Source organism: Lycium barbarum, chromosome 2 (genome assembly GCF_019175385.1).
Source record: "Lycium barbarum isolate Lr01 chromosome 2, ASM1917538v2, whole genome shotgun sequence".
NCBI classification, from domain to species: Eukaryota; Viridiplantae; Streptophyta; class Magnoliopsida; order Solanales; family Solanaceae; genus Lycium; species Lycium barbarum.
The window spans coordinates 81,122,547-81,136,639 of record NC_083338.1 but is presented as its reverse complement, the minus strand read 5'-3'; the positions used below and the strand labels follow the sequence as shown (position 1 = coordinate 81,136,639).

General features: G+C 41.8%; 1 protein-coding gene across 2 annotated transcripts; it reads right to left on the bottom strand.

The window, feature by feature from the left end:
• Nucleotides 1–4,987: 4,987 nt before the first annotated feature.
• Nucleotides 4,988–11,719, bottom strand: LOC132626586 (uncharacterized). 2 transcript variants are annotated; one of them, XM_060341501.1, is made up of 4 exons: nt 9,349–11,719; nt 8,392–8,442; nt 7,279–7,364; nt 4,988–6,670 (listed from the first exon to the last, which is right to left on the bottom strand). In XM_060341501.1, the coding sequence occupies exon 4, from the start codon at nt 6,666–6,668 to the stop codon at nt 5,004–5,006; it is 1,665 nt and encodes a 554-aa protein (XP_060197484.1). In that variant the 5' UTR covers nt 6,669–6,670; nt 7,279–7,364; nt 8,392–8,442; nt 9,349–11,719; the 3' UTR covers nt 4,988–5,003. The 2 variants fall into 2 exon arrangements, with proteins under 2 accessions (XP_060197484.1, XP_060197485.1); XM_060341502.1 differs by having other exon boundaries at nt 8,392–11,719.
• Between the last annotated feature and the right edge of the window lie 2,374 nt (nt 11,720–14,093).

Here is a 14,093-nt window from a genome sequence, read left to right as displayed (position 1 = left end):
CATATCAAAATGGTTCAATTCTACTGAAGGAAAAACTGAGATTTTCTTTTGCGGATTCCGATGGCCAAGAAGGTCTTTTGAAGCCCGAATCCGATCCTAAAACACTTAGACATGCCAAAAGAAGGATCGGGGTAGCTTTACATACCTTTCAAGCTCCTTACGCCTTTCCAAACTCACTTCCCGTTTCGTCAAAAATCTGCAAATGGGTCAAATTTACCAATTGTAAGTTATAGATGCTACAAATTCAATTCAACTCTTATTTGTCTACCGAAATTTCGGCAGCACTTCCCCTATACATATAGCACCCCCGAGAATTCAACTCGGCTCACAATCATCAACAACAACCCAAACAACAACATCAACATCAACAACAAACACTAGAAACACAATATGGCACAACTAGTTCTACTTGCTGACAATTGCCATAACCTTCTCTCCAACCCAACTTTCAAACTAATATCAATGATTTCACACTCATTATCAATCAAGGTTATCACAGTATAGATTTAGAAACATTTCATATCCTTTCCTCAAGTTATACACACGATATACACAATATACAACTTTCCGCCAAAGTCATAACTTGTTCAAAACATCAAATCTTTGGCATACATTTTAATAACATGTTTCCAACTTCCAAATTCATTAATGATCAACACAACTAACAACCAAATAACTTCATTTTCCTAATGTCGGAAAATCATACTAAAACGACATAAGTTTCTACATTCCATTTCAAAGCAAACTCATATTGTTTTACTTTCATTTACATTGCAAACATCACAATAACACACTAACACACTAAGCAAACTTAATTCATTTCCATTCCAACCCCAACACACCACACGGCCATGTGCTCTTTTTATCACTCCAACTCAATTCATTCCACTTTCATTTCCAATATGCATTTCACCACAATCACAACTAGAATATAACACAAATTCAACACATTATGGCTATACAACATATACATTCACACGGCCATACAGTAATAACACACACCCACTTTGCAAACTTCCATTTCTCCATACAATCAACACATTTCTATATACTACAACACAAACAAGACTCCAAAACACAATAATAAGGGATGAAGTCTTACCTTCTTACTCAATCTTCTTCACTTGACTATATGATCAAGATGATGAACCAAGGGCTCTTTCTTCCAAACCAACTACACCAAGTTGAAAAGGGACCTTGAATTAGTAGGAATTCAACAAGAAATTAATTTTTAGAGGGAGATTTTTTATGGTGATTTTCCAAGGCCAAACCCGAAACCCCTTTTTTTCTTGCTCTCTCTTTGCTTGTTCTTTCTCTTCTAATTTTTCTTCAACTTTCTAATGTATATAATGGTCCCTTAATTAAATTGTCACATGGTTACCATGTGACTTGGGTTTGGGCCAAGTATGTTGGCCGGCCACCCTTTTTGTGTTGGGCCCAAATTTCCTTCATTCATTTTGGGCCCAATGACGTATGGCTCACCTTTTGTAATTCCCGAAACTAATTTCCAAAATTTCAAATTTGCCCTTAGCCTTAGTCAACACTTCCACATTAATATTCTTTCATACACACCTCCTATGACAAATAAAATTTAGTTATGACCTTATTTCTTACAAGTCAAGAATATTTCCAAATTTTTCCAACGTGTTAAAACACGGGATATAACATCCTCCCCCCTTTAGAACTTTCGTCCTCGAATGTTAAATTAATCTTATAGGGTCTGAGAATACTTTGGGGGAGTTTATGTTTATAGTCAGCACACATGACGCACATTCATTATTGAAACAGAATTAAACAAGGATTCGAGATTACCTGAGGGCATAGGGAACAAATGAGGGTATTTCTTCTTCATCTCCTCTTCGTCCTCCCAGGTCATTTCTTCCCTATTGTTGTTCCGCCACAGCACCTTAACAGAGGCTACATCTTTGTTTCGGAGCTTTCTTACCTGGCGATCTAGAATGGCTACGGGCTGCTCCTCATAAGATAACTGCTCCGTCACCTGAATGTCATCCGCAAGGAATATTCTGGAAGGATCACCAATGCATTTGCGGAGCATAGATACATGGAATACCGGATGTACCGCTTCCAAATCAGATGGCAGATCTAACTCATAGGCGACATTTCCAATTTTCCGCACAATCAGATAAGGCCCAATATAACGCGGACTGAGCTTCCCCTTTCTGTCAAACCGCATCACGCCTTTCATAGGCGATACCTTCAGGAATACCCAATCACCAACCTGGAATTCCAAAGGACGACGCCGTTTATCCGCGTATGATTTCTGTCGACTCTGGGCTGCCAATAGTCGTTCCCGGATAAGTTTCACCTTATCAACTGCCTGCTGGATCATATCTGGGCCAATTAACTCTGTCTCGCTAATATCAAACCAGCCGATAGGTGACCTACATTTCCTACCATATAAAGCCTCGTACGGAGCCATCTGGATGCTGGAATGGTAGCTGTTATTATAAGAAAATTCAATCAATGGCAAGTGATCCTCCCAGCTACCTCTGAAATCAATAACGCAGGCCTGCAACATATCTTCAAGTGTCTGGATAGTGCGCTCGGCCTGTCCGTCACTCTGAGGATGGAAAGCTGTGCTCAGGCTCAGCTGAGTCCCTAATCCTTCCTGAAAAGATCTCCAGAAGTTCGCTGTGAACTGAGCACCTCTGTCAGTGATAATAGATATAGGAACTCCATGAAGTCGCACAATTTCTTTAATATAAAGCCTGGCATAATCCTCAGCGGAGTAAGTAGTTCTGACGGGGAGAAAATGGGCTGATTTTGTCAGCCTATCAACAATAACCCAGATGGAATCATACTTCCGTGGAGTGCGAGGCAACCTTGTAATGAAGTCCATATTAATGATCTCCCACTTCCATGTCGGAATTTCCATTTCCTGCAACAGTCCACCCGGTTTCTGATGTTCAATTTTGACCTGTTGACAATTGGGACACTGGGCGACGAACTCTGCGATATCCTGTTTCATGCCATCCCACCAGTATAAGCATCGGAGGTCATGGTACATCTTCGTAGACCCAGGATGGACCGAATAGCGAGCATAATGTGCCTCGCTCATAACCTGCTGCCGAAGACCTGCAATATCAGGTACACACAACCTGCCCCTGAATAATAAAGTCCCGTCTGGAGTGAACTCGAACGGAGTCTTCTCCTTATCATAGGCTGTGTCTCTGTATCGTGCCAAAATAGGATCTTCATATTGATGCCGTTTGATATCTTCCTTAATAGATGATTCTGAAACCCCTCGGACAGAAATCCGTGTACCTCCAGATTCGGCCAGACGAACCCCAAGATTAGCCAACTGATGAAGGTCACGCACTATCTCTCTCCTGTCTGGCTGCAAATCTGCCAAGCTGCCCATAGATTTCCGGCTAAGCGCATCTGCCACAACATTAGCCTTTCCCGGATGATACAGAATATCCACATCATAGTCTTTCAGGAGCTCCAGCCACCTCCGCTGCCGCAAATTAAGCTCTTTCTGCCTGAAAATATACTGGAGACTCTTATGATCTGTATAGATATCAACATGAACGCCATATAAATAATGTCTCCATATCTTCAGGGCATGGATCACTGCTGCAAGCTCCAAACCGTGAGTAGGATAATTCTTTTCATGCTTTTTCAATTGCCGAGAAGCATAAGCTATAACTCTGCCGTGCTGCATCAATACACAGCCCAATCCCACACCAGAAGCGTCACAATAAATAACATATCCATCGGGTCCCTCTGGAAGAGTCAGAACTGGGGCTGTAGTCAGCTTCTCTTTCAGCAACTGGAAGCTTCGTTCACAAGCATCAGTCCACTGGAACTTGGCTCCCTTCTGAGTTAGCCTTGTCAAAGGCGCTGAAATCGAAGCAAACTTTTCCACAAATCTTCTGTAATAGCCAGCTAACCCCAGGAAACTACGTACCTCTGTGGGCGTTGTGGGTCTGGGCCAATTTTTCACGGCCTCAATCTTCTGTGTATCCACCCGGACACCATCAGCTGCAATAATATGCCCCAGAAATGCCACTGAAGCCAGCCAGAATTCACATTTAGAAAATTTTGCATATAATTCCTGATGCCGAAGTACCCCCAATACCGCTCTCAGATGATCTGCGTGCTCTGCCTCGGACCGAGAATAAACCAGGATATCATCGATAAATACAATTACGAACATGTCTAAGAATGGCCTGAATACCCGGTTCATTAAATCCATGAATACCGCAAGAGCATTAGTCAGCCCAAAAGACATAACTCTGAATTCATAATGCCCATATCTGGTCCGGAATGCTGTCTTAGGAATATCAGCCTCTCGTACCCGTACCTGATGATAGTCTGACCGAAGATCTATCTTCGAAAAATATCTGGCGCCCTGTAACTGATCAAACAAATCGTCAATTCTGGGGAGGGGGTATTTATTCTTTATGGTTACCTTATTCAGCTGCCGATAATCAATACACATACGCAGCGACCCGTCTTTCTTACGCACAAATAATACCGGGGCTCCCCAAGGCGAAGTACTGGGTCTAATAAAGCCTTTTTCTAACAGATCCTTCAACTGCTCTTTCAGTTCATTCAATTCTGCCGGTGCCATTCTGTACGGGGGAATAGATATCGGCTGAGTATCTGGAAGCAAATCAATAGTAAAATCTATCTCCCGCTCTGGAGGAAGGCCTGGAAGCTCTTCTGGGAACACATCTGGAAATTCATTAACCACGGGAACTGACTGAAGAGTCGGCGTTTCTGCTGTCAAGTCTTGTACCCTAACCAGATGATAAAAATAACCCTTTCTGATCATTTTCTTTGCCTTAAGGTATGAAATAAACTTACCTTTCGGCGATGCTGTATTACCGGCCCATTCTATAACTGGCTCCCCGGGAAACTGGAAACGAACTACCTTATTTTGGCAGTCAACATTAGCATAACAGGAGGCTAGCCAGTCCATTCCCATAATAACATCGAACTCGACCATATCTAACTCCACCAGATCTGCCTTAGTGTCACGGCCACATACAATTACAGAACAGTTTTTTATATACCTGTTTTGCTACAATAAAGTCCCCAATCGGTGTGGCTACCTCAAACGGCTCTATAGGTTCAGATGTTATACCAATTTTACTAGCAACCAGAGGCGAAATATATGACAAAGTCGAACCTGGATCAATCAATGCATACACAGACCGAGAGAAAACCAATAATGTACCTGTGACGACATTAGGCGATGCCTCCTGATCCTGGCGGCTGAACAGAGCATAGATGCGGTTCGAAGGACCGCTAGTACCCGAAGCTCCACCACGGCCTCTGCCGCGACCCGCTGGTGCTGAAGTACCTGGCCCCGTAGGGTGCATAGCCACTGATGAAGATGAAGACCCGGCGGCTGATCCGGTAGGCTGCGCTGCACCACCCAAACTACCCTTATACGGGCAATCTCTCACAGAATGGCCCTGACGGCCACAAGAAAAACATGCACCGGTGGCTCTGTAGCACTCCCCAGGATGGTATCTGCCACAGTAAGAACACTGAGGCCTAGGTGGCCTCGTCTGACCAGAACCCCTGTCTGTCCGCGAACCTGAAGCCCTGGAGCTCTGACCTGCTCCTGAATAACCTGGGCTATCAAATCTGCGACCTGTAGGCTGTGGAGGTGCGCTCTGTGCCGGCTGGGATAGATGTCTGCTAGGCTGCTGAGGCTGCTGAGGCTGCCTGCCCCGAAAATCTCCCGAATACCCAGATGATCTGGCCCTCTTGGGCTGTCTCCGATCCTGGCTCCTATCAGGCTGACGCTCCCTATGCCGGTCCTCCATGCCCTGGGTGTGGGCCTGAATCCGGGCAATATCCATGCCGGGCTGAGCAGCCAATACCAAACAGCTGTCGACAAAATAACGATCCAGCCCCATAATGTACCTGTGCATCCTGTCAGCCATAGTAGCTACCACAGCAGGTACGTATCGGGCCAATGAGTCGAACTCCATACTGTACTCTCGAACACTGCGACCCCTCTGTCTCAGCAATAAGAATCTGTCAGCCTTGGCCCGCCGTAACTCCGGAGGCAGAAAATGACTAAGAAAAGCCTGAGAAAAATCATCCCAAACTGCTGGGGGAGCGTCGTCGCCTCTGGATAACTCCCATGACTCGTACCAATTTGCCGCTACATCATACAACCGGTACGAAGCCAATGCAACTGACTCTGTCTCGGAAGCATTAATCAGCTGTAAAGTGCGCCGCATCTTCCTGATAAACTCCTCAGGATCCTCCTCGGGTTTAGTCCCGAAGAACACTGGAGGACCACAAGTCAAGAACTCACGGGCTCTCGAACTGTCACGCCTGTAAGCCCGGTCACCTCCCAGTCCGTGCCCCTGAACCTGTCCTGCCACAAGTCTGGTCAATAGCTGGACTGCCTCTCTCATGGACTGATCCTCAGTGCCTGGCCGTGGAGCTGGGGGCTCAGGTACTGGAATCTCGAGAGCTGGCGGTGGAGCCGCCCCTCGACCTGCAGCTGCTGCTGCTCCAATCTCCTCTACATGTGGCGGTGTGGAAGAGCCCTCTGCCGGGGGCATAACATCAGGAGCAATATGAGCATGGGCCCTGGTAACCCTCTGGGCCCGACTAGTCTCTCCCACAGCTGCTGCCTTGGCCTTTTGGGCCGCTGTCGCCTTTTTTGGAGGCATAACTGCAAATGTAGCAATTCGTTAGGGAGGAATCATCCTGATAACACAGCTCTATCGCACGATCTAAGACAGAAAGAAGGGTAGTATCCTAAATGCCCTGTAGCCTCCTGTTTATAGGTGTGGTGCACAACACACCGATAAACAAGACTCTACTAGACACGGTCTGTAGACATTCCGAGGACGAACCGCTCTGATACCACTTTTGTCACGACCCAACCCCGTAGGCCGTGACTAGTGCCCGATCTGGGCACTCAAACGCATTCTAGTATATGGCAGAAGCCAACAAGGCTTTATTCTAAATTTAGATAATTTCCAGAAAAATTTTGGCAAAGTTTCCTTTGTTTTACGGACTATCCCATATACCCTGCACGCAGAAAATACCAACGAAGGCCACACAGGGCCAACAAAACAACATTTAAATATATGCAGACCGGCCGCCGCGGCGAATGGGATCGCCCAAACACAACATATACACATATCTGTACAGAAAGACCCCAACCCACAAACATGTCTACAGACCTCTGAATGGACCAACAGAATCATATGGCGGGACAGGGCCCCGCCGTACCCATGAACGAGAATATACACATATAGAAGTAACAGACTGTACCAAAAGATGGCTCTGAATAAAAGAGCGCTCCAAAAATAGCAGAATGAGATCCTAAGCGGACGGATCAGCAAACCTGTCGTCGGTACCTGCGCGGCATGAAAACGCAGCCCCCGAAGAAAGGGGGTCAGTACAAAATATGTACTGAATATGTAAAGCCCGAATTACGGAGACAAAATCATAACTGGTACAGGACATACAGAAAGTAAACAGAAAATTCCAAAGTATCAGATACATGATTTCAAAACATGCAGAGTGTGTACAGAAGCATATGTCATATCCAATCCGGCCCCTGCCAAGGGACTCGGCAGACAGAACGTGGCCACCCTCCCGACGTTGGTGCCACAACACAGAGGAATCAGAATAAGGGCATAACCCCGTAGCATAATATGTCATATCAAATGGCCATAGCAAATCATATCAGAACAAGCGGACATGGCACATCATACTCCACAAACCCATGTACGCGTATACCTGCCCCCTCACATCGAGGCACGGCGAACAATGCAGAGGATCACGCTTGACAACATATCCTGGCCCGGGCTCAGTGTGGGAAACATTGGGGCATCCACGAATGGAGTAGTGAGAGACTAATGCAAGTAAAATATCATGAATGTTTCCATAGACTCGATGAGGCATATCAAAGACAAACCGATCCAATGAAGTCAGAAGGAATCATAGTAAATGAGTTTCGAGTATCAAAACAATTTATCAGACTTAATGGAATATTTAAAACCATATTCGTTAGGTAATTAAAAAGGGTAGTCGAAACGTTTCTTTCAAAAATCGTTCGAAAAGGAGACTTTAGTACATTAAGGGCAAAACCGGGAATAGCGGGCCCACCTCGGAACAAGCAAGGCGGTGGGCTCAAATTACGCCCTTTAAGCTTATGGGGTCACCTATAAAGGTTCTACGGACATTCTATAGCTTTTCAAGGAGTTTAGAGAAAATTTATATAATTTCAGGAAAAGCATATCAAAATGGTTCAATTCTACTGAAGGAAAAACTGAGATTTTCTCTTGCGGATTCCGATGGCCAAGAAGGTCTTTTGAGGCCCGAATCCGATCCTAAAACACTTAGACATGCCAAAAGAACGATCGGGGTAGCTTTACATACCTTTCAAGCTCCTTACGCCTTTCCAAACTCACTTCCCGTTTCGTCAAAAATCTGCAAATGGGTCAAGTTTACCAATTGTAAGTTATAGATGCTACAAATTCAATTCAACTCTTATTTGTCTACCGAAATTTCGGCAGCACTTCCCCTATACATATAGCACCCCCGAGAATTCAACTCGGCTCACAATCATCAACAACAACCCAAACAACAACATCAACATCAACAACAAACACTAGAAACACAATATGGCACAACTAGTTCTACTTGCCGACAATTGCCATAACCTTCTCTCCAACCCAACTTTCAAACTAATATCAATGATTTCACACTCATTATCAATCAAGGTTATCACAGTATAGATTTAGAAACATTTCATATCCTTTCCTCAAGTTATACACACGATATACACAATATACAACTTTCCGCCAAAGTCATAACTTGTTCAAAACATCAAATCTTTGGCATACATTTTAATAACATGTTTCCAACTTCCAAATTCATTAATGATCAACACAACTAACAACCAAATAACTTCATTTTCCTAATGTCGGAAAATCATACTAAAACGACATAAGTTTCTACATTCCATTTCAAAGCAAACTGATATTGTTTTACTTTCATTTACATTGCAAACATCACAATAACACACTAACACACTAAGCAAACTTAATTCATTTCCATTCCAACCCCAACACACCACACGGCTATGTGCTCTTTTTATCACTCCAACTCAATTCATTCCACTTTCATTTCCAATATGCATTTCACCACAATCACAACTAGAATATAACACAAATTCAACACATTATGGCTATACAACATATACATTCACACGGCCATACACTAATAACACACACCCACTTTGCAAACTTCCATTTCTCCATACAATAAACACATTTCTACATACTACAACACAAACAAGACTCCAAAACACAATAATAAGGGATGAATTCTTACCTTCTTACTCAATCTTCTTCACTTGACTATATGATCAAGATGATGAACCAAGGGCTCTTTCTTCCAAACCAACTACACCAAGTTGAAAAGGGACCTTGAATTAGTAGGAATTCAACAAGAAATTAATTTTTAGAGGGAGATTTTTTATGGTGATTTTCCAAGGCCAAACCCGAAACCCCTTTTTTTCTTGCTCTCTCTTTGCTTGTTCTTTCTCTTCTAATTTTTCTTCAACTTTCAAATGTATATAATGGTCCCTTAATTAAATTGTCACATGGTTACCATGTGACTTGGGTTTGGGCCAAGTATGTTGGCCGGCCACCCCTTTTGTGTTGGGCCCAAATTTCCTTCATTCATTTTGGGCCCAATGACGTATGGCTCACCTTTTGTAATTCCCGAAACTAATTTCCAAAATTTCAAATTTTCCCTTAGCCTTAGTCAACACTTCCACATTAATATTCTTTCATACACACCTCCTATGACAAATAAAATTTAGTTATGACCTTATTTCTTACAAGTCAAGAATATTTCCAAATTTTTCCAACGTGTTAAAACACGGGATATAACATGATCCTTGGCAGGTCATCCGTGACCCTCTTCCTCTTCTTTCTCATAATCCCCAAATCCATCACCAAAAGCTTATGTTGGGTCGTAAGGTTCTCACTCGGAATGACCTTGCAGTCTTTACAAAGACCTTTATCCTCTTTTCTAAGGAGCAAAAAGTCTATCTGCGTCGCAGCCGTCGAACTACGAAAGGTTAGCAAGTGATGCTCCCTCTTCGGGAAACGCGAGTTGGCTATTACCAATCCAAAGGCTTTAGCGAAATCTAGAAGTGAGACTCCTCCTTCATTCCTGACTCCGAAGCCGAAACCTCCATGCTCATCATCATATCCCCCCGAGGTTGAGCCGATGTGTCCATTGAAATCTCCTCCTATGAATAACTTCTCGGTGGGCGGTATACCTCCCACCACTTCATCCAAATCCTCCCAAAAGCGCTCTTTTCTTCCTCGTCTAAGCCTGCTTGTGGCGCGTAAGCACTAATAATGTTCAAGGTAAACCCTTCCACAACTAACTTAACCGCCATCATCCGGTCATTGACCCTCCTAACCTCTACAGCCTGGTCCCTTAGCTCACTATCTACTAAAATGCCTACCTCATTCCTATACATTGACTTACCCGATAATCATAACTTGTACCCGTCCACATCCTTAACTTTAGATCCTACCCATTTGGTCTCTTGGACGCAAGCTATATTAATCTTCCTCTCCTTAAGAATCTTAACTACATCTATGGACTTCTCCGTCAAAGTCTCAATATTCCAGGACCCTACTCTCAACCTAGACGCTCCTTGACCCCACTTACCCCCTCTAACCCTAGCCCCCGTCTCCGACCGAGAACATGACCCTAGTCTACCATCACTCACTATAGCCACTAAGGGAAATAAAAGCAAATCAAAGATTTATCTAAAACAAATAAAAATCAATATTAAAGCACAGTTATCGAGAGACTATATGCAAGTCAGGTTACTATGACAAGAAAGATAGCACTATAAGCTAAAGGAATAAAGGCAAGAGTTTAAAGTCAGGAGTCAAGAATGTGTAGCAGGCAAGATTTAACAAGGTTAAAAGACACATGAATTAATATGAGCCACTAGAGGTATCAACTCAAGGTGAAAACAATTTAAAATAAAAATAAAAACTTGTTCGCCGCCGGAGTACTGTTCACTGCCGGAGTTACTGTGCGGGTTGACTGAGCTTGTTCTGCCACAAAATGAGGTACTCAGCGTTGAACAGACAGAAAGTGCCCATGGACAAACCAAGGACCATTGTTTAACACATGTACCATATTTTCTTCTTTGGTGAATTTAACAATGAAATAATCTTTGCCCAGATCTATCAGTGGAAAAGGTCCGGTGGGTTGCCAGAGCTCTTGGATTTTTGATCTCAGATAATAGTGCATAATTCTTTTTCCCATCAACTTGATGATTAGAGAAAATTTCCATGAGGAGTGTAATCGTTCTTTTTATTCTTGGGTGAGATGAATTGTTGTAATTCCATTGGTTAGATGGTCTGTAACACTTTCTGCATTTGTGGTTCTCGTGAAGCCGCCACATGCTCTGCCTCATAAATGTCCATGTCCACGTCAATTATTTGTTCGGTGGAGAGTAATTTATCTTTGAAGTTATATTTGTTGGTATTATTTTGTTGATTGTGATCTATATCTGGGGGTTTAGGGGGTATTTGATCTGGGCACTGTTGCGGTGATGAAGCGGTGGGGTCAACCATGGTGATTGGGTGAATGAATAGACTTGTATAGAGAAGTCAGAGAAAGTTTTTCTAGAAAAAGGAAGTCTTCGTGTTTTTTGGAGTTGGCGTGTTTCCCCAACTATATTAAATCCATGATCCAATTAGTGTGTTACTTATTCAGCTTATTTCCTTGCTCGTGGGCTGATCGTGATAGTGTTCGTCTGACGTTTCTTGCTAAGGGTATCAAATATGGCCTAAAAGATGATAGCTCGCTCAAAGTTTTATAGGTTAGGCTCAAGATAATTTTATATTGGCTTGATTTTATTCCAACTCAACATAATTCTTTTAAAGTGATCTCCAACTTAGCCCAATACTAGCCCGTTTTTAAGATTTACTTAAATTTGGGTTTATTGCTTGAGATTTACTTTTTTTTTTTTTTTTTTTTTTTTTTTATGTATACGCTTTTCTTGTATCATGTATCTTATAAGTTTATGGTGTGTTTGATACGAAGGAAAATATTTTTCACAAAAAATGTTTTTTCTCCAATATATTTTCCACGGAAAAGGTTTTCCTCAAAAATATTTTCCACGAAAAATCCGCTAAAATATTTTTCAGGAATTTTTTTTTTGGCAAAAAATGTATTCCTATAAAATATTTTCCACGAAAATTCTTTTCTAGAAAATAGATCCTTCAAAAAAAGTAGGTCAAGTTGGGCGGATCATGACCCAACCCATTTTTAGCCCATTTCAGCCCAAGTCACTTTTGGGTCAGTGTTAGCCCAACCCATTTATTACCTCAGCCCATTTTAATTGGGTCAATTTCAGCCCAACCCGCCCATTTGATACCCCTATTTCTTGCTATCTAATTTACTGTGAAACTGTTACTTGACTGAAACTTTGTATAAGAAGTTCACAAAGTCTTGCTAGTCAAATAACTTGTATATACTGCCTACACATCTAGTTTGTAGCCGATGTAGCCCATTATATCATCGGTGTATAGTTATATATCAAATTACACTTAAACTATACCCAAAATGTCGAGTTCACAGTCAAACTATACAGGCGACCAATTACACACCTGAACATCTTAAAAGTAAATTTATTAACAGCCTAATGCACATATAACCAGTCACATGATGGGAGGTGTTTTACACTCGCACCACATCATCGCCACGTTATTACCACATCATATACTATATCATATTTAAAAAAACATCCATGTCATCTAATGAAAAAATAGCGACTAGAGTCAAAATTATTAAAAAAATAATCTTTTTTAAATTAAAGAAACTTATTTTTGGGCAACCCCCCACCCCTACCCTTTCGTCTTCTTCACACCCTCCCTTTCTCTTCTCCTCTAACTTTCAGTTACAAATCCCCTCCCCAGATTTCTTCTTCATCTTCACCCACTTTTTCTTATTTCTTTTCCTCCATTTATTAATTTTTTCACTGCAACTTTTAACAGGATACTAAAAAAAGAAATGGGATAGAGACGAGAATGAAGCGATTGACAAATGGGAAAGAGAACGAGAGAGTGGATGGGAGCATTTTTATTCTTGATTTTTTCCATTCGTAGATATGCACAAAATGGGGACGGAGTTAGCTCGAGTTCACTTTCTCCACCTCCTTCACCATCAACCGCTAGCCCACCGCCAATAAACCACCAAACAACCCCTGTTTTCCCGTCGGAGCACAAGCAAAGCACCCAACTGACTGTCTCCTATGTTTTTTTCACTGATATCCCCACCTATAGTCACCACCCTTCACCGAAAATCAGTCATAAAACCACCCTGCTCTGGTGCAAAAGTCACCCAACTGCCGTTGATGTAGGAAAAAAATGAAGAAAGAGTGAAAAGTTAAAAGTCAAAGTGGGACCCACAAAATTAAAATTTGATGAGAGGGACGGTGGGGGTGGGGATTATAAAAATATGTATTTTGTAATTAAAAAAAAGAAAATAATAAATAAAATTTAATTAAAACGTGCCGATTTTTTAATTATTTTTATAAATTGTGGCACATCAGCTTGTAGGATGGTAATAAATTCACTTTTAAGATGTTCAGGTGTGTAATATGTCGCCTATATAGTTTAAGTGTGATTTGATGTATTTTGCCTTATATATAAGTTGCGCAACTTCTTTTTTAACTTTACATAAATATCCTTATACACTATTATACATCACATATACATTCTTATACACCATATATAATGTATATATTTTGTATAACAATGTATACATATTGTATAACTATGTATAGTTATAAATAATGTATTCCCTTGAGGACTCAGAAATTCCTCTCAAACACCACAATATCTCCATATGTACACCACCATCCAGCATATCTTCATTTATAGTTGTTATTGAGGTAAATCTAATGGAGTTGCTAGTTTGAGAAGAGATTCGTGGGTAAGAGTAAAATCACAATTGTCAACTTTCGAATCTCTTTCAATATTATAAATCTGATATTTGTGTTGAGATTTTGACTGAGTGTTATTTAAAGCTTA

Excerpts from the sequence above, each read along its gene's own strand:
- LOC132626586 (XM_060341502.1), bottom strand. The coding sequence starts at position 6,668 with ATGCCTCCAAAAAAGGCGACAGCGGCCCAAAAGGCCAAGGCAGCAGCT.